The 20,633-nt window shown below is 36.4% G+C and overlaps 4 protein-coding genes across 6 annotated transcripts; 3 read left to right on the top strand and 1 right to left on the bottom strand.

Annotated features, from left to right (window-relative positions):
- Positions 1-6,114: 6,114 nt before the first annotated feature.
- Positions 6,115-8,628, top strand: LOC121751971. Of its 2 annotated transcripts, XM_042146824.1 has the most exons (3): positions 6,115-7,973; positions 8,050-8,121; positions 8,199-8,628. In XM_042146824.1, exons 1-3 carry the CDS (start codon positions 6,981-6,983, stop codon positions 8,202-8,204), a joined length of 1,071 nt encoding a protein of 356 aa, XP_042002758.1. In that variant the 5' UTR covers positions 6,115-6,980; the 3' UTR covers positions 8,205-8,628. The 2 variants fall into 2 exon arrangements, with proteins under 2 accessions (XP_042002758.1, XP_042002751.1); XM_042146817.1 differs by having other exon boundaries at positions 8,050-8,628.
- Positions 8,629-10,292: 1,664 nt separating this feature from the next.
- On the top strand, positions 10,293-12,026 carry LOC121800500. 2 transcript variants are annotated; one of them, XM_042200076.1, is made up of 2 exons: positions 10,293-10,579; positions 11,766-12,026. In XM_042200076.1, the coding sequence occupies exons 1-2, from the start codon at positions 10,334-10,336 to the stop codon at positions 11,781-11,783; spliced, it is 264 nt and encodes an 87-aa protein (XP_042056010.1). In that variant the 5' UTR covers positions 10,293-10,333; the 3' UTR covers positions 11,784-12,026. The 2 variants fall into 2 exon arrangements, with proteins under 2 accessions (XP_042056010.1, XP_042056002.1); XM_042200068.1 differs by having other exon boundaries at positions 10,305-10,579; positions 11,795-12,026.
- A 1,781-nt stretch (positions 12,027-13,807) lies between these two features.
- Positions 13,808-15,168, top strand: LOC121800479 (transcription factor DUO1-like). The gene is made up of 3 exons (XM_042200050.1): positions 13,808-14,216; positions 14,383-14,635; positions 14,705-15,168. Exons 1-3 carry the CDS (start codon positions 14,005-14,007, stop codon positions 15,113-15,115), a joined length of 876 nt encoding a protein of 291 aa, XP_042055984.1. The 5' UTR covers positions 13,808-14,004; the 3' UTR covers positions 15,116-15,168.
- Positions 15,169-15,322: 154 nt separating this feature from the next.
- Positions 15,323-17,458, bottom strand: LOC121800490. The gene is made up of 4 exons (XM_042200060.1): positions 16,935-17,458; positions 16,043-16,201; positions 15,837-15,945; positions 15,323-15,648 (listed from the first exon to the last, which is right to left on the bottom strand). The coding sequence occupies exons 1-4, from the start codon at positions 17,265-17,267 to the stop codon at positions 15,458-15,460; spliced, it is 792 nt and encodes a 263-aa protein (XP_042055994.1). The 5' UTR covers positions 17,268-17,458; the 3' UTR covers positions 15,323-15,457.
- Positions 17,459-20,633: the final 3,175 nt, after the last annotated feature.

The raw sequence follows: 20,633 nt of genomic DNA, 5'->3' as shown, positions 1-20,633 counted from the left end.
TTCAACTCCAAATACTTTTTTACATCAATATTCACTTATGCATTTATCTCTGAACAAGGTAAAATTCATAAGTTCTTCATCTATGTTATCATCCAATTTCCAAGTTGAAGAGACATTAGAAAGAGGCAAATAATATACTACATTAGATGCATCATAACATAGCATATATAAAATGCAAACCATAGACGAAAACCAAAGCAAATGATTAAATATAGAATCTCTACAATCAATTCATCCTACTAGTGTTAGGAGCAATGAAGAAAAACTAGTCACACATGCTAAAGAAGAAAAACCGTAAGACTAATGGTGTGCTCCGATAGCCGGCGGTAGTCCGTCTCCGAGATGATGAAGATTGGATGTCGGATCCTCCTCTCTTCTTCTTCCTCTTCTCCCTTCTTTTCTCTCCAATTTCGTCTCTCTGTTCTCCCCAAAACGTCTCAAAACGTCCCCTCTATTTCTGATTTAATCTCCCCAAAACTGACGAAGAAACTGCCACTTTGCATTTAGAAATGAACCACCCGGCCGGGTGGATTTTTTAAACTAAAAAATCACCCGACCGGGTGACAGAAATTCCGCCTTCTCTGGACACTTTACGCCTTGCGAATCTCACCCGGCCGGGTGTATTTATTGGTGCAAAACCCACCCAGTCGGGTGGTAGGCTCTGGACTCCACATGCATTATATATTTCACCCGGCCTGGTGGAATTATTAGGCATAAAATACACCCGATCGGGTGCCTCATTTTGAGAGCTTTATGGGCAGTCTGTCAAATTGGGAATTTTGCACAACTTTTTCACCATCCGAGCTTCATTCCTTATTTCGTTTCACCATTCATTCCTCTTCCTACACCATAAAACATATTTTTGCAAGCATCAAACTATATAAATCATGTAAAGTTAGGGGAATAAAAATGTACAATTTGATTCGCATCACATAACATCCATATGATATATATGTTTGCATGATTTCTTCTTCCAAGAATGATGATATTTCATATATCTCTCGGCCCGAGGTCTTCCGGAACTTGCCTCTGGTTGTCGAGCGAAAAAAAAATATTGATATTCTAACATAATTAGTTTTTTATTCAAGAGCTAGACTTCTTTAGATTCTGAATTCGTTGTGCGAAAATCGACAACAGATATTAATTTAATAAATCATAGATTATTTAACTATATGTATAATTTAATTGATTTAATTATATATCTCTAAATGAGATTTTTGAAAATTAAAATTAATTTACAATTAATGGATATATTGTACACAATATATGATTTCATAAATTTTGCCATTTCGGATAATGAATATGAATAATTGAAACATATTTTTATAATAAAATTATAATATTTTTTAAAATATAAAAGATAAATTTTTTAAATTAAAAAAATTAATCAAAATTACCTTCTATATAACTATTTTATTGTTGTCAAATATGCTTTGATTATATAGACGTACCAATTTTTGGAAAAGTAATGAAGTCTATGATTTTTGATTGCATAATTTTCGGATGACGAATAGGAACGAATAAATATTTGATTTCACAATATTTTACTATACAATACTTTACAATATTCAATTTTCGGAAGATGAAAATGACTACAAGTGTATATAATTAATAAAGACGACAACATGTATGTATAATTAATTTCTTAGTGTTATTATCGAACAAAAATTATGAAATAATCATAGTCATTTACATCCAATTATTTTATTATTAAATCATTTTTAAAATTTTAAATTATAAAAACGATTGCATATGTATATATATAATTTCTTATAATGTTATCATCCAGTTGAATAATAATAGTCATTCACATCTTATTAATTTTTTATTACTAAACAATTATTAATTATAAAAATGACTACATGCATATATAATTAATTTTTTAATTAGGGTTATCATTCAAAGAAATACAAATAATCATATCCATTCACATCTAATTAATTAATTATTAATTCATCTTTAAAGTTGTAAGTTATAAAAACGATTGCATGTGCATATACTTAATTTTTTAATGTTATCATCCAATGAAATAATAATAGTCATTCACATCCAATTAATTTTTTATTACTTCATCTGTCCCGCAATATGAGTCCTATTTGGTTATAGCATGGGTTTTAAGAAATGTAAATAAAAATGGATTGAATAACTTAGTGGAATATGAGTCTCACATAAATATATTACTTTTAGAATAAAATGTGAATGAAATAACTTGGTGCAATATGTGACCTACTTACCAATTATCGTAAAAGTTAAATATGACTCTTATTAAGGAGGAATGAAAATAGCAAAACATGAATCTTATTCAGGATAGAGTGGGCACTAAATAATTTTTATAATTCCAAGTTATAAAAATGACTACATTCATATATAATTAATTTCTTAGTCTTATCAACCTCGGAAATACGAAATAATCATATCCATTCGCATCCAATTATTTAATTATTAATTCATCTTTAAAATTCTAAGGTATAAAAATGACAGCATGCGTATATACATAAATTTTCTAATATTATCATCCTATGAAATAATAATAGTCATCACATTCAATTAATTTTTATTACTAAATAAGTATTATAATTCCAAGTTCTAAAAACAACTACTTGCATATATAATTAATTTATTAGTGTAATCATTCAACAAAATATAAAATAATCATATCTATTCACATCCAAGTATTTTATTATTAATTCATCTTTAAAATTCTAAGTTATAAAAATGACTTCATGTGCAAACACTTAATTTTTAAACGTTATCATCCAAATGAAATATTATTAGTCATTCAGATCCAATTTTATTTTATTTTTATGAAATCATTCTTAAAATTTTAAGTTAATTTCTTTATTGATGTCATCTAATGAATTAATCATATCCATTCACATCCAATTATTTTATTATTAATTAAACTTTAAATTCTAAGTTATAAAAACAACTGCACGTGCATATACTTTATTCCCAAACGTCATCATCCAATGAAATATTAGTAGTCATTCACATCCAATTATTTTTTATTACCAAATAATTCTTAAAATTCTAAGTTATTAAAACGAATGTGTGTTTATATACTTAATTTCTAAACGTTATCATCCAATGGAATAATAGTAATTAACATTCAATTACTTTTTTATTACTAATTCATTATTTTATAAAAATGACTAAATGCATATGTAATTAATTTTTTAATGTTATCATTTATTGAAATACTTAATAATAATAGTTATTCACATCCAATTAAATAATACTCCTTATTTACATCTAATTTCTTAATTTCTTAATGTTGTCATCCAAACAATACCTTCCCGTATCATCTCGTCTTGTGAACCTTCTCGTACCATCTCGTCTTGTAAACCTTCTCGTATTATCTCGTCGTGTGAGTTGTGTGTATCATCTTCATACAAATTTTTGGAATTGAAATTCATCCTCGGAGCGTTGTTCAACTCATTCGTACACAATATTTCTCTTCATCGTTAGATCCAAACATGTTAGTAGTATAAAATATCATTGGTGTTGACCATGAATATTACTCAAATTTTTTAGGATTCAAGCACTTTAAGAAATAAGTTTAAAATATTTAAAAATCTTATAATTTTTAAATTTACGGGAGTTGATAAATATTAAATTGATTTGTTTAAGACACGTAAAGACACAATTTGAAATTTGGATTAATAATGGAAAGGTTTGTATTGTGCAAGAATTTCATACCATATACTCCACAATTAATTAAAGTAATTTGAGAGTGATTTGACTTTACAAGGGTAATGTAGTACAGAAATCATGGTTGATAAAAAAAATCAGTTTAAATAAAAACCGATTTAAAGTTTAAGGGTATTTTGCTTATACAATGTTTGTTAATTTATCTATATTCTTTTTAGAATACTAGATTCAAAGAATGATACTACTACTAGACTTGCCTTCAATATGTGATTCACGCAACTATTAGTAATCTAATTAAATTCAACTCATACTCCTAATCAATCTGTACAACTATTACTAATCTAATTAAATTCAACTCATACTCCTAATCAATTTGTATACTTAAAAGAATGAACTGCATAAATAGAATATGATATAGCATAAAAATAGTATATGATTTTTGTTTTATATCGTTTGTGGTACTTAAAAATCACATTTTGAATACCTGATTTTCACCCCAAAATACCTCATAAAATCATATTTTCACAATTGCCATGGAAGGCATTTTTGAGCATACACGAAAAAAAAACCCTAACATGATATACTATATATTTGTTCCATCTTTCTCTTCTATACTATTATTATTAATCATTATTATTATGATGTTATAAATTAATAATTAATTTATTTTCTAATATAGCTCAAATTATGACTCAGACTTAATTATAATAATAGTTTTAATTATATTTAATTATTATTATATTATTATAGTACTAATAACTCGTAATCAATAAATAATTATAATATACTTATTTAAAATATGAATAGTATAATATTAAATTATAATAATTATTAGTATTTTATCTTAAATTAATAGCTAATCAATATAGTCTTAATAAAATTTTAAATGATGAATTATATTTATAATGATATAAAATGATTAAATATTTTAATTAGGTGTTTTAGTCCTAAAATGGTACTCCCTCCGTCCCAAAGCATATGCACTTTCGGTTCGACACAAATTTTAATATAAAATTGGTAAAGTAAGAGAGAGGTAGATAGAAAAGGAATTAAAGTATTGTAAGTGGAGAATGAGTCACACCTCATTAGAGAGAAAAGACTTTCCAAAATTAAAAAGTGAATATTCTTGTGGGACGGACTACAAAGGAAATAATGCATATTTTTATGGGACGGAGTGAGTACAAAGTAATTAAATTAAAATTATTCAATTGATTTAATTAGGTGCTTTGTCCTTAATTATATTATGAATGTCAATTAGGTGTATATATAAAACACTAATAAGAAAGAAGAAAAGGAAGAAAAAGGAAAGAAGAAAGGGAAAAAAAGAAAAGAAATCACGCGTTTGGTTATTTAATAAAAATATTCAAAGATATCCTCAATTAACCAAAATCAGATGTTTGGTACATAGAGGTACCAAATATAAAACTAATATCAGATACTATTTTTATGTAAAAGTGAAAGATCATGTACTATTTATAGAGTTTTTCTCTACTTAAAATTAAAAAAAATAATACACAATGATCGGATTGCTATTGTTAAGAGATTAAAGACTTTAGTTCGAGTGACAATTGTTATAATTTCTGTAGCGTAGGCAAAACGACTTTGATGCCTAGTGAAATTAGATTTCACATCCACATCGGCGTTATGGTAGTTGTTCGTTCGTTTTATTTTTCTGCAGACATTTAGCTAAAATTATGGGCTTTCTTCATACAATGTTTATGGGCTTTACCGACAATAACATACGTTACAAATCAACTAGATAGACTTAGACCTTGTATATAACTCGTCCTATTCTTTATAAAATTAATTAAGCTTGTGTAAAAATTATAATTTCACACAATTCGGTCATAGGAAATTGCTACCCTTTGAGAATATAACTTTACCATTTGTGACGTCATGGGACTGGTCGTATTTGTAAATAAACATATCATAATATATTACTTCCCCTAAAAATAAGAACGATTTTTATGTCAAATTAATAAAGTAATATGAGAAAACATTAACTTTTTTTTTGGTTAAAAAAGCATGACTTTTAAGTGATAAGGTTAGCCACAAACTTGTGGATGGACTATGTATTGATCTTGCCTGTGTGTGAGTTTGGCCAAACAGTAGAAAGGTTAATGCAGGTTCGAGTTCTTCGTGGAGCGATTTTTAAATTTAAATTTATTTATCCATAAAAAAATATATATATTGATCTTAAATAATCACAATAATATAATTAACATTATAAAAATTAGGAGTATACAAAGTTGGGAGTAGATGATAAATGACGCAATAAATTAATCGGCAAAGTTGAAATAAAAGTATCAATTTTTGTTTAATTTCAATGTGTTCATTTGAAAAGGGTAAAAGTAAGTAAATACATTCTTCTTCTCTTAATATACAATTCCAATACGAAGAACACATAAATATATTTATATGAAGAATTGAGCCAACCCTAAATAGGGTTTTCAACAAATCCCCCTCTAAGATTTGTGCCTGCGTCTAGAGGTGCCCACGGTTCTGGAACCGGCGATTACGGTTCTGAACCGTCAGTTCCGATTTTAGAAATTGCCGAACCAAAATAGTAACCGCCGGTTCAGTTCTGAACCGGCGGTTTTTTTGGCGATTTCTACGGTTTTTCACGGTTCTGAATCGCCGGTTTTTTACAGTTTCGGTTTGGTTTCACGGTTTTCCAACGGTTTTTCGCGGTTCCAGTTTGGAACCATCCGGGACCGGCGATTCCGACATGGTTTCGGTTCGAAAATTTTTGAACCTGAACCGAACCACGGTTCAAAAATCGACTGTTTCGATTTGGGTAAATTCTTACGGTTTCGGTTCGAAACTGCAACCGGCGGTTACGGTTTCGTTTTAACCGCCGGTTCGGTAAACCTTGGGGAGGTCTACCTGCGCCTGGATATACATACGGATATACGATACATATACACACGTCTGTATATAATACTATGAAATAAATATACTAGTAGTATTAATTATTTTATGTTAATTTTTATCAAGTTTTCTTTTCCTCCTCACCTCTTCCCTTTCACATTCTCTGCAAATCATCTCCTTCTCTCTCTCTACATTCATCAATTCTGCTCTCTCAACCTCAACCTTCATTCACGTTAACCCCCCAAAACAAACTTCATCCCCACCCACCTGTGCCAACACACACAACCACACGCACTCTCTTTTCATGCACTCAATTTGATTTCATATCGTCGGAATTTACCAAACGATGTGACGTCGCCGTCGATCTCGAAACAGATTGGTTTCCGATTCGCATCCTCCGATAACAATTCAAGTTTTTCCTTGAATTCGGCGCTCAAAGGCGGTTGTTGCTTGCTGCTATGGCTTCTACTGTTCCTGCCAAATCTCAGCCGCTGCACAATTTCACGCTGCCGCATCTGAAATGGAATAAGGACCGAAACTCCACCGGCCAACACCAGCGGCGCCGCTCTATCAAATCGCCGTCGCGACGGCCGAATATCTCCTCCGCATCTCCCATCCGCCAGTCGCCGTTGCGAGATTCCGTATCGGCGACTCCGCCTCGGCATCAGTCCCCTTTATGCGACTCCGCCGCGGCGGCGGCTGTGGTGGTGTCGCCTCGTCGGTCTCCGGTCCACGGGGATTACTTGGGGAAACGATCTCCGCTTCGGGAGTGGGGGAAACACTCGCCAACCGGCGGTGATCCGGCGTGGCATTTGCCGAGGCATGAATCGCCTCCTCAATCCGGAAAAGGCGGCTCTGTTGAGCATCGGAGACATCAGTCCAATCATCCGGCGTTGGATGGTGCGAGGAACGGTCTCCATTCAACAAATTCAGGACGAACAAGTCTGAAATCGGAGCCTAAATCGAAGGCGAAAGAGGTCGATGCGGCTGGAATCAAGAGATCGAAAATCCTAATCAAAATTCCCTGCAAGAGCAGCAAAACAGAGGACGAAAATCCACAAGAAGAGACGGAGAAAAAAGAGGAAGACGTTTGCAGCGGTGAAGTGCAACAAGAGGAAAAGGTTAACAACAATACTACTACTGATGAAGAAACGAAGACATGGAATTTAAGGCCTCGGAAGCCTCTGCACAAGTCGCTGAACGTGAGCGGAGGTCCGGTGAAGAGTAACGGTACGGCGATGCCGGAAAGGAGTAAAGCGCCGTCGCCGTTGAGGAATCTGAACAATAGATCGGGGGATAACGACGGCGGTGGGAAGAAGGAGAAGAGGAAGCTGAGCATATCTATCCCTCTAACGAAAGACGAGATCGAGGAGGATATATTTGCGCTGACCGGATCAAAGCCGGCAAGGAGGCCTAAGAAGAGAGCAAGGAACATACAAAAACAAGTTGATGTAAGATAAGATCTGAATCAGTTTTTGCGCTTGAATTTCTATGGCATCTCTGTGTCTAATTTTTCATGGATCGCAGATTTGTTTCCCTGGATTATGGCTCGTATCAATAACTGCGGATTCATACAAGGTTTCTGAGAGTTCTCTGAAGGTACAGCCCTGATCATCCAGCCATGGTTGCTCTCAATTTTAAATTTCTGATCTGGATGGCGGTGGTCTTCTACACAGGGCTAGATGCAGTTTTTGGAAGTTCTAAGCTGCTTCGCTTCCAACCTTTTTTTCTGGGGGATGGCTTTGAAGGTATACTCTGTAGTAACTTGTATTCTGAGAGGAAGAACTAGCATTGATTTAGGGTTTCTTTGTTCTTTTCTTGTTTCCTTTGTCTGCCCCTGTTCAAGTTGCTGATCTGGAGATGGATGATAGTTCTTCTATTTAGCATTATGTAAATATGGATTTTAGATCGTTTAGATTTTCTTTTTCAGTTTCATGACTCAATTGGTTTTGATTCATTTTTTGTTTTAAATGAATAATGACTGATTTGGGTCGTCTTTCTTTATTTGTACATTAAAACAGTTGAAATTCATGTATTTGGTTCTGTTGCAGTTCATGACTCATGAATCTTGATAGTTGACGCATCTCAAATATTCTCTTTACATTATATTGTGCCCTCATTTTTGTGTGATGCCATTTGATTTGAAGAACACAATGTTTATGCATAAAGTATGATACTTTTAGTTTTAGATTGTGTACCTGGTGTACTCTGGCACTTGATGAAGATTGAAGTTGCTAAATCCAACTCCAAAGTGGAAATTTTAATACCCAAACCAAGTAAGAAGAATAGTAGCTACTACAAATTAGGGGCTTGAACATGAAGTACAAAAAAACCTTGAGGGAAAGAATTGGATTGTTTTCTCAGCAACCGGGCATAAAAGAAGTGAAGGAAAGATGTTACTTATGTTTTAGCAGAAAATGAATTTGGTGAGAAAATGGCAAAAAAAAAAAGAGTGCTTCTGGGTTGATTTTGAATGATTTCAAGGTCTGCTCTGCATATCGTGTGTGCTTCGATTATGGTAATATAAAAGTGGGCGGAATGTGGAATTTGGAGTTGAAATAATAAAGGCTAACCCAAAGAATCTATTAAAGGAAGGGGGCACAGCACAGGCAAACTATGGCCAACTATTATTGGCTGGCTTGACTGACTTTTTCTGGATTTGAATTGCTCTCATCATATATGTTCAAAACTGAAATGTTTCCCTATATTATCTACCCTCCACGCCAGGTATAAATGCCAACGCTATATGCCTTATTCTTCTTTTTCTTTTTTCATAGTTCATTGGATTCAGTGAGTTCCGACGATTTTTAGATGACTAAATTCCAAATTACTACAATTTAATAGAAATGACGAACTTACCACATATAAAAAGATTAGAGATATTATTGCTATATAAAATTTAATACAGTATAATTTTGTATTCACCAAGAATTCAGCCCAAGGTTTCGCTTATGTCATGGGTGCTAATCGATTAATAAAGAAAATCACGCTATTCATATCGAAGCCCTAATTTTAATTGACGTCATCTGACCCAATAAGAACCCTAAATCCAAAATTAATCTAAACTGTTGGTCCGTGTGTAATATGGAGATTAAAAAGGTCGATAATAAAAATGAATCTTATTTATCAATGGGCCGTGGTGCAGTCGGCAACGCAGAGCTGTGTGGTGACCTTGAGGTCACAGCTTCAAATCCCACCACCAGCTGAGAGACTTTCGGTCTGAATCCAAGTGGGTTCGCAAACCCGGTTGGCATGATTAGTTAAATAACACTAAAAGCGAGTTCAGTACACATGTGATCTAAAAAAAATCTTATTTTATTAGATAAAGATTCTCTCAAGTATAAAAGAAATCTAATACTCCAGTAAGAGTTTATGGAGGTGAAGTTAGTTACCCAACGTCCCACTCCTACAATAGAACTTATGGTAGCATTAGAACATTAAACAAAAAAGGTTAGAATAAAATGAGGCTCCATCGCCCCACATGGAGACAACAAGTAACGCTTATATTTCAGGATACCTAAATCCTCAAAAATAAAATGCCACATGGAGACAACAAGTAACGCTTATATTTCAGGATACCTAAATCCTCAAAAATAAAATGCTATATATTTATGTGAGGATTTTAGCATTACAGTATTTATTTTGTTTTATAGTACTACATTTGATTTAATTAGTATTAAAAATTGATATTAATTGATTTCGAAGAAAAAGATAATTTTTTTTTGTATTGTTATTGTTTGAGATGAGAGGCCCAGCTGTAAAGCCCAATTAAAACTGAGGCAAGAAATGGAATCTCACTTGAAATTAAGCAATGGAGAAAGTTGAAATGGAAGAAAAGGAAGAAAGTAGTGTTGTGGGCAATGGCGTAGTTCAAGGTTACTGGTTCTGGGGTAGCGCCAGCGCCGTTCAATTTTGGTGGGGCGTCGCCGCCTTGAAAAGGGGATACGCTGGCAATGGCAACCTCATGCCTTTGAAGGCCTTCACCGTGGCCTCCCTCTTCGTCGGCGCCTCCACCTCCGCCGCCGTAGCTACGCTCCAGCTCTCAGGAATCCGCTCTGTAAGTATTCACACCCCGCCCTCTCTTTCTTTGTGGACTATTTTTTGGTATCTGTAAATTGTTGTGCAGAATCTCTAATTGGTTTATTTTAGGGTTCCTTTTTTATTTTAAAATTGTGTTGATCTTGCAATCAAAATGCTGACTAAAACTTCTTAGTTTGTGCTATTGCATCTAAATATGAGTTTTACACATTGTTATAACAACAAACGAAAAACTATAAATGTGTATCTGGTTGCAGTCTTTCAATTGTGAGATTCTTTTGTTGCAAGTAGAATTATTGGTAGATATTTGGAATTGGGCTCAATAATGAACTCGTTTCATATGACACATAAAGCTTGATTTTCTTAGATTTACAAAAACACACACTCGTTTCAGAATGACTCGAACTATCATCTTACTAACTTAGCTGTGTTGTGTCGTCTATAAACTATAAAGCTTGTTTTGACTTATCGTTAGCATATTCAACAAATCAGTCTTGAGCTTAGCTTGTTAACAAGAGTTATACTTTTGATTTCAAATCCAGCTCAGTTTAGTTTTACCTTTAGTCAGGTTTTAGTGGCATGAACAGTAAGTTTAAGGTTTTCAGCTCTACTTGCTGCTGCAACATTCGTTCCGATGATCTAATCATTTACTATGTCATGGTGAGATAGTTGCATGTGAGTACAGTGGATAACTAGAGACTGTTGTAGATTGAACAAAAAAAAGAATGATGAACTAACTAAGTAATAATGTTATTTCAATATCTTATGGATTTCTTAGAGATACTGGAAGTGGTGAAATGTGTTGTGTGGCGAACATAGAGTCTGGTGAAATTGAATCCTAGATGGTGCATATCCGACTCTTGATGCATATGAGAATCTCATATTGCTTGTAAGACTCTAGCTATGCTGTTTTTGCTCAATCTCACTATAGCTAAACTAGCAATTTGAAATGTCAAATAACAGAACTGATACTACTTTTTGGCCACATGCTAGAAGTTGGGGATATAATTTGCTGGTACTTTATAATTTTAGGCCGATCACATTTTGAGTTGTTTTTGGGAGTCTTGGCTAAGCTTATTTTAAGGAACTTATAAGCACCTCTTACTTTAAAAGATGGTTTTAGAGCTTATGAGATGTTAACTATTTTGAAAATGAACTAGTTATGTCTTTAGGTGATTAACTTCATTTAATTTATTTCTATGCAGTGTCTGATTATTAATTGATATGGTTATAGGTGGAAGACCTCAAGAGTGTAGGGGCAAATATAAGGAATGCATGCAAGAGCACACGATGAGTCTCTCCCTATTGTTATCATAAGCAATAAAAGTGTAGGAGCCCTTTTATATCAAGCACACCACTATCATTTGTACCTTAGAAATCCAGATGGTCCCTTGTTCTTGACCACCAGTCGATGAGACCTGTATTTGACCTTCCAAATCCATTCAATGACACTTTTTTTTAACTAATCGAGCAGAAAGTACCAAGAAAATTAAAATCGAGATGATAAATGTTATCAATCATCAGAATTTGTGGCATCCAAACAAAATTTTCTTCTCCTACATGTGGATAATACACCATGCACACTCAAGTTTGAAGCGTTCTTATGCAACAAAATTCTTAGAACCATTAAGCAAACTGCCCAGCTACGATTTGAGCACTGCCCAACTGGAATGTAAGACTGGAGCATGAGGTGAGTTTGGGAAAGGTGAAGTGAATTCAACAATTAGATACATGAACTTCCATTCACTGTCCACCTTTTCTTTGAGCATCTCCGACATAACTTGTGGGGAACCCGTTGACGAGCAGCACAGTTCCTGTTCTCTGATCCATAGCCTGTGACAGGGGATTCAATTCTTACCCTAACCTGTCGGTAGCAATAAATTAAAGAAGGATCAACAAGTAGCAGTCAATTTAGGCCAAAAGGAATTAAAATTCCCATGCTTATAGAAAAAACAATCTGTAACCAATGAGCTGACGAATGCAAAATCTGAACCAAAATGGGCTAACAGAGCAAAATTTACTAATTTGAGACACTAAACCACTACTAATCCAGTTTATCACATATTAAAACTTTTGTGATTGACAGTGGAAGTGCTTCATTCAATACTAGTTCAAACCTAAGTTCGATATGTTCTAAAAAGAATATCAAACTTTGTCATCCTTTCTTCTTTCTTGATTATTCTTTTCAGCAAATGTAACTGTATGCTAAATGAAGCCTGCAGTGCATTTAATTGAAGTCCACAAATGGAGCTCATGCTTTCCAGCTCAACATTACAGAAAACAAGAGGAAAACAAACCTATATGGAGTACAATTTTTCAGGAAGTATAATTTTTAACTCACTGTTTTGGTTCAAATATAAGTTCTTTGCACCAGCAAAAAAAAATACATGATGAGCTTAATCTGGAAAGAACATGAATATCCTTTTGATTGTGTAGGCTGGGATGCATATGATCTAGCATAGCAGGAACGGCTTATGAACAGAGTGTTTTAAACATGCCACCAATTTCTGAAACCCTCTAACCCCCCACTCCCTGCGGAAAAAAGATGAAAAAGAGAGGTAGCTAGAGTCCTTGAGCATAGTTCCAAGGGAGAAATGATTCAAATATGTCCTCAATATTGTACACAAATATGCAATGGATTCTAAGCAGAAATCTACATACCTCCAATAGGACAAGCAACATGCAAAGTTGGAACACAAAATAATATGCAAGATAGAAACTTTTTTTATATAATTACAGATAGAAAAGTAATGTTAATTCATACTCCTACAACATAGTTCAATATGGCAAGGTAGAACGTCCAGGACTATACTATCCAGCCTGGTAAACTTTTCTTTAGCTTTCCTATCCGATCACTTTTTCCTCCAACTTATGAGTAAATGAAGAAGATTTTAAACCTTAATCTATATTGAGACTAGTAAGATACCACTGTCAAATTATGTTAGTCCTACTTTCAGAAACTCAAGTAAAACATTTGTAGTTACGAAGAGTATTGATGGAGTTTGAACCATAAAAATTCCTAAATATACCATCTCATACATAAATAAAAAAATATAAAGACATTTTATGCAGTAACAAACTTTGGTGGATGTAGGTGGATTGTCTGAATCCTATTCTTGTACCATCTTGGAAGCATAAACTAGCATTTTAGCTTCAAGAAACTTTGCATAGGCACCGAAATAAAAAAAACAAAAAAGAAAAGGTTAATGGGTCGAGTGGAAAATCTGCTACACTCGAAATAGGCCCAATAAGCATTCTTGGCCCAAAATTCAAATAAGAGAGAAATGAGGAAAGCGGGGAAATTTAGTGGGGATAGTGCCAATAACCGTCTCAACCGCCACTCTCTCCAATTCCCACGCACACAGAATAGATACATACATACTAACAAAATCTGCAGACAAAAAAATCCAGAAGCAATAGCATCTCAATCAAGTAATAGAATTGATGGATGGGAAGAGAAGGATGTTACACGATGATGAACTCCGCGATATCAAGAAAGGTCCATGGAAAGTGGAAGAAGACCAAGTGCTCATAAATCACGTGAAGAAATACGGCCCCAGAGATTGGAGCTCCATTCGATCCAAAGGCCTCCTCCGCCGCACCGGAAAGTCCTGCCGCCTCCGCTGGGTCAACAAACTCCGCCCTGACTTGAAGACGTACTAACTCTATCTCTCCGCCTCTGCCTCCAAGTTCACAATTTTTTTCTTCTCTCTCTGTTTCTCTCCTGTGTTTTCTAGGTTAAAAATGTTGTTTTTCCCCCTTTTGTTTCTTCAATTTGTTGCTTGCGTGAAGAATTTGACTATTACGTTGCTGATTTTGTAGGGGGGTGAAGTTTTCAGCGGAGGAGGAGAGAACGGTGATCGATCTGCAAGCACAATTCGGGAATAAATGGGCGAAAATCGCAACGTATCTGCCCGGAAGAACAGACAACGACGTCAAGAATTTCTGGAGTAGTCGACAGAAGAGACTTGCTAGGATTCTGCACACCTCTACTGCTCCTTCATCATCCACCAAATCTCACAAGACCACCAAGCATCCCCAAACCCCTCCTTTCGATTTCATTCCATCTCTCAAGGTCATACACTCACCAATTTCTCGTATTTTATGATACATCTATCAATCTCAAGAACATATGTGTGTGCAGGCACCCAAGTTGAGCCTATCAAGGGAGGAAGAATTTGCGGCCAAGTCACAGTTGTGCCCAACCATTGAAACAGTGCCGTTTGGGGAGGTGGTGTATCCGAACCCTGTTCCGGTGGACCAGCAGCCCTATGTCTCCTTCCCTCAGTTTCCGATACTTCAGCCGGACTACCCTCTGCTTTTGGAGGGCCAGGACTTCATTGGCAGGCTTGGAGCTCCCAGTTTTCTTGATTATGAGTTTGGGCATTCTGCATTGGGCACTGCGCAAGTCCCCATCACCCCGTCGTTCCAGGCTTCTGGAACGTCGGTGAGTCATGACACGGTGGACATCGACAGCCTCATCGATGATGACTTTCCTCCCATCGACTTATTTGATCAAATCGAGCAGCTTCCAAGCCCCTCTCACTGGTCTTGATTGAAGTTACAAAACATGGCTTCTTGTAATTGTTGCTAATTCTTCTGTACTTTCATCTAACATTGTAGCTGCTAGTTTTAAGCTTTGTTGTGTTCTGTATCTGCAACTCGTATTGTGAAATGAATTCTGGTTTCTCTGTAAATATTTTGTTTAGATATGTAATGATATGCGACTGGAAAACAAGAGAAACATCGATAGCATGTCAAAGATCAAATGGAAAAAAAATGCTTTTACATTGACCACATTGGGTGATTTCAATTTTCAGACTGAATGTATTGGCAAAGTTTATTAGGATTCCCAAGAAAAGAGAAGACAATAGATGAAGTACATAACACTAATTCACTAGGTTTCTTGGACTTGCATTAACTGGACACCAGCTAGATCTTTCAGTGATCCCCCAAACTGCCCAGCAGTAAACGAGTTGCTTTCTTCGAAAACTACAGACCTCTGTAAGACTGAATATGCACAATACTCGACTTCAGCCACCTCAACATCCTCAAAACATCTTGCAATTGTGGTTCCAACTCCTTCACCTGAAAAAGCATACCATTTTTAGAAGTTTCAGATCATCAAGAGAAACAACTATGCTGATGAAATGTGATGAATGACGGCCACAAAACATTGCATCAAGTGGCTCATGATGTAAGACCGCAAAATAAGGTAACACGAATGCCTGAGAGCCAGTAAATGCCACGTTGTAACTAGCTGTAGAGAAGCTTACCATGAGTCACTAGCAACAAGTTTTCTGACAGATATTTGTCAGCAAGGCTTGTGATCACCTGCATATATCTATCCCTAGCACCTTCTCGCGTCTCTTGCCATCCTGGCAGCTACATTCACAGACAAAACCGGGTTTTAGCATAGGAAAGTTGGACTGCTACAGGCTCATATTACAGAGCACTAAACCTAATGAAAGCATAATATTACCTCCTCATACACCATTTCAATAGTATTATCAATAGTTCCAGCAGGCAATACAGATTCACACTGCGATATGTCAAAACTAAAAATCCCATCTTTAGGAGCAACTTTAGGCCGGATGGCTAAAGAATTCATCATCTCACATAATCCATACTCCATTGACACCTGAACACAAACAATGAGATTAGCTAATTAGAATGCACGCAATTTGATTACTTTGAGCAATACTTTCTTCACACTCAAGCTTACAAACTTGTATTAGAATTTGCCTAGTTGACAAAGTTTATATGTCTAAGCGTGGTAATAAAAAATGTGGTTGGGAGAATACTTTGACCTTATGTAGTAGTAAAAGGTTTGTAATTGAATATTACTACTAGGTTACTTGTGTTTTCTTGTAACTAATGGTGGGGTCTAAATGAATTTGCGGTCAGTATTGAATAGAATAGTTTAAGTGGTACATTCCACAGTCTCCACTATAGACATTGCTCAAGAAATATATTATTTTGAATGAGAATTGAGAATAGATGAAAAAGAATGCTTTGAAAACTAGCTAACCAGTGAGACGATGAAAATACAATAAGCAAAGTGGTTTTTTTGGGTGGGAATGAACGATAGTGGTTTTCCTAGTTGTTGAAACATCACAATAGAGCGCAAATGGATTTGGATAAACCTCACAAAGGAAGACAATTCAACCAAAATTGTCAAATTAAGTAGAACAGTAAACAGATGAAATTCGATATTTTAAAATTCAGTAATTCACATCTTAAACATACAATGATTCACTATGAATATTAATGAAACAGGAGAATGAAATTAAAAAAAAAAATCAAATACTAGTAACAAGTCAACATCAAAGATAAAGGAATGCTCTTCATGCATAGGATTATTAACAACCGACCTTGATTTTTGAAGGATTGATAGCGACGGCGTTGTTGGGATCGTCGGATTTGTTATCGACGGCGCAGAGGGCTGAGACTACTCCGGAAGCGGTCTGGAGGCAGCGGAGGAAGGGGGAAACGAAGACGCGGTGGATCGGAAAGGAGAGGTGTTTATTGAGTTTGTCGCCAGCGGCGTAAGCTCGGAGGTGGCCGTCGTCGGCGAGCGGGGGGTCCCAGGGGCGCGGGGCGGAGGCCGACCAGAGAGGGGCGACGTTGTCGAGCCTGTCGCCGTGGCGCATTACGACGACGTTTTGGCGGAACTGCGATGAGCCGTCGCCATCTGACAAACCCATCAATGGATTTGGTTGAGAAATGGATTCGATTTTCGAAGAGAGTGCAGATTCTGATTCTAGTTCTAGTATTAAAGCGTCGTCTTTTCAACTCAAATCTGAACACACATCTCGTCTGTTTTTATAGTGGCTCATTGATTAAAACACAAAATGACTAACCTTTTACTTAGTCAATTATAAAAAATTCCTTGCTTATGTGTAAAGTGTACTCCATTTTAATCCATCAGCCCACAATCCATATTCTTAATACTGGTTTTCACATTTTAATCCATGAATTCGGATATGAAAGGAGCGAATATGGCTATTCCTTTGGCAATAAGATCACATATCTCATTTCCTACTCCAACTTCTACTACATCCATACAAACATAATAAGTGATGCATCTTATCATCACTTATCATATTTGTGTGTATGTAGCAGGAGTTGGAGTAGAAAATGACATATGTGATCTCAACTTCTCCTTAGGTCTTTAAAGCATCAGCAATGGCGGACGTCCACACAGAATTCCCACCGGCGTGCGGGAATTTCGTGGCGGACGTCCGTCATTGTGCGTCCCTTCCACGGATACGGAATTCTGCGAAGGAATTCACAGTTCCGCGGTGTTCTGCGGGGAATTCGGTGCGGACGTCCGCCATTGCGTTGAAGCCCGCGGAATTCCGTGTGGAATTCCCATTTAATGCATTAAATTTTTTTTTTCGGTTCCCATGTTCGACTCCAGAACGATATTATTGAAGAATTGTGACAGCGGAGGAGTCGTCGTTGATGTGGGGGTGGGCATTATTGAAATGTATTTCTAATCTGGTGAAATGTACTTTTCTTTTTTTTATTAATGGAATATTTTTCCCTATTTGTGTCGACTATTTAATTCCGTAAATTTCTACTTCCTAAAATTATTTGATTTGTGAATTTTTTTTATTGTGAGAATTCCTTCGGGAATTCCGCCACTGTGCAGTAGGAATTCCGTATGACGTGGCAGGAGGTGTTTTTGGGAATTCCGCCGGGAATTCTGCACCACTGCTGATGCTCTTAGAACAATATTATAGGTAAACGGAGAATGGACATGAAAATTTTGGACTTGGATCCTCTGCTGTGGCAAAATGCACAGCAGGAGATGCTGTGCACATCATCCTTGTTGTGCACATCATCACCCTCCATTTGTTTTTATGAAGTTATACAATTTTCTTTTATTCACAAATCAATGGTGGTGATGTGCACAGTATCTCTTGCTGTCCATTTTGCCACAATAGGGGATCCAAATCCGAAAATTTTACATCCAAGTAAGGAAAAATTGGTACAATGTGGGGGGGGGGACCCCTGAATCTGCCACTTACTCTCAGCATTTTAACAGAAATTTTTAGATGTATGTATTTTTTTCAACCAGAGGTTGCTACATATATTTCGCTGAGTATACCAAAAAATAGATCTAGATATATTGTGAAAAGATAGGGTATGCAAATTAGGTACTCCGTAATTGCTAAAAAAATACTAGTAGTATGTAGTAGTACTTAATTGACTAATATCAGTCTGCTAAAACTCCGTAATTGCAAAAAGTACTCCGTAACAGTCTGCTAAAACTCAATGCCTTCGTAAAATATAATCCTGAAAATTGTGAAAAGATAGGATATGTAAATTAGGTAATTGCTAAAAAATAAGTAATTGACAGTCTGCTAAAAGCCTAAAGCTCAATTTATTTTGTGAAATATGCCATCCAATTTAAGTATAATTCACAAGGTATTGTTATCTGTCAATTTCAGGCAGTATATTTAAATTTTGTTACGTACACGATTTAGTATTCTATAGATAAGAAAAGTAATTAGTTCCGCCTCATTCTAATGGACACTGTTTTTAGTATTCTAATAGATAAGAGCGCATCGCGTCTCGTCCCGTCGCGTCCCACGTCTCTCCGCGAAGATGTGGCTGGCGAGCTCCCGTTCGTCCGTGACGACCACTCGCCGGCTCGCGAGTGGGCGTCGTTTTTATCCATTGAAAAATATTATTTTTAAATTTTTTTTAAAATCCTGAAAAAATAAAAAAATTTATAAAAAAATACTAGCCGCTTTTTTTTCAAATTTTTAATTTTTTCTATTTTTTTAAGCTCACATCACTTCTATATATATCAAATCATTCCCACAAATTATCCACCATAAAAAAACTCTCTATTCTCACTCAAACACTCTACATTCTTCATCTTAAAACATTATTCTTCTCCCAAATTTAATCCATTCATGGATCCATCTGATCAAATGCGTCGAATGATGGAAGAATCGCTAGAAGCAGATCAACGTAGGGAGGAGGAGGAAGCCGTGGTGCGTCAAAAGCGACCCCGAAAATACATCCACCGTGACCGGGAGGAACCCGCCGCAAGGTTGGTATGAGATTACTTTTGTGAAATCCGCTATGGGGAGATACCTACTTCCGTCGCCGTTTCCGCATGCGGCGGGAGCTATTTTTGCATATCGCAAATACATTGGCGGCCCGGGAAGAGTACTTCCAAGAAGGGTTAGACGCTATTGGCCGTCCCAGTCTCACGACGCTCCAGAAATGTACTGCAGCAATCCGTCAGCTTGCTACTGGACAAACGTCGGATTTGTTCGACGAATACCTACACATTGGGGAAAGCACTGGGAGATTGTGTTTGATGAACTTCTGCAAAGGCGTCCGGGCAGCCTTCACCGACGAATTTCTCAAGAAGCCAAGCACTGCTGATTGTCAGTTTCTCCGACTTCACGAAACAATGCACGGATTCCCCGGGATGCTCGGCAGCGTCGATTGCATGCATTGGCAATGGAAGAATTACCTTGTGACGTGGAGGGGGTCATACACGAGCGGCCACAAAGGCACCCACCCCACCGTTATACTCGAAGCCGTTGCCGACTACCGGCTATGGATTTGGCATGCGTTTTTCGGGGTCCCCGGATCGAACAACGACGTCAACGTGCTCAACCAATCCGACCTCTTCAGCGAAGTTTTGAATGGTAAAGCACCGGCCATCAACTTCACCACTAACAACCGATAGTATAGAATGTGGTAATATCTTGCCGACGGCATCTATCCGAAGTGGCCAACCTTCGTGAAGACGTTCAACAGACCGATAAACAAAAAACATGCTCTTTTTGCGCAAAAGCAAGAGGCTGCTCGCAAGGATGTGGAGAGAGCGTTCGGGGTTCTACAAACTCGATCCAACATTATCAAATCCCCGGTTCGTACGAGGTTTATGAAGAATATGGTCGACATCAGGTATACGTGCATAATCTTGCACAACATGATTGTCGCCGACGAAGGACCTGAGGCCGGAAATTGGTTCGACCCTGAAACCCCGGGAAGCTCTACCGCAAGTAGTCCGCCTCGTAGTGGAGTGCATCCGTCTT

Source organism: Salvia splendens, chromosome 1 (genome assembly GCF_004379255.2).
Source record: "Salvia splendens isolate huo1 chromosome 1, SspV2, whole genome shotgun sequence".
Taxonomy (NCBI): Eukaryota; Viridiplantae; Streptophyta; class Magnoliopsida; order Lamiales; family Lamiaceae; genus Salvia; species Salvia splendens.
This window is presented reverse-complemented; position numbering and strand designations above follow the sequence as displayed.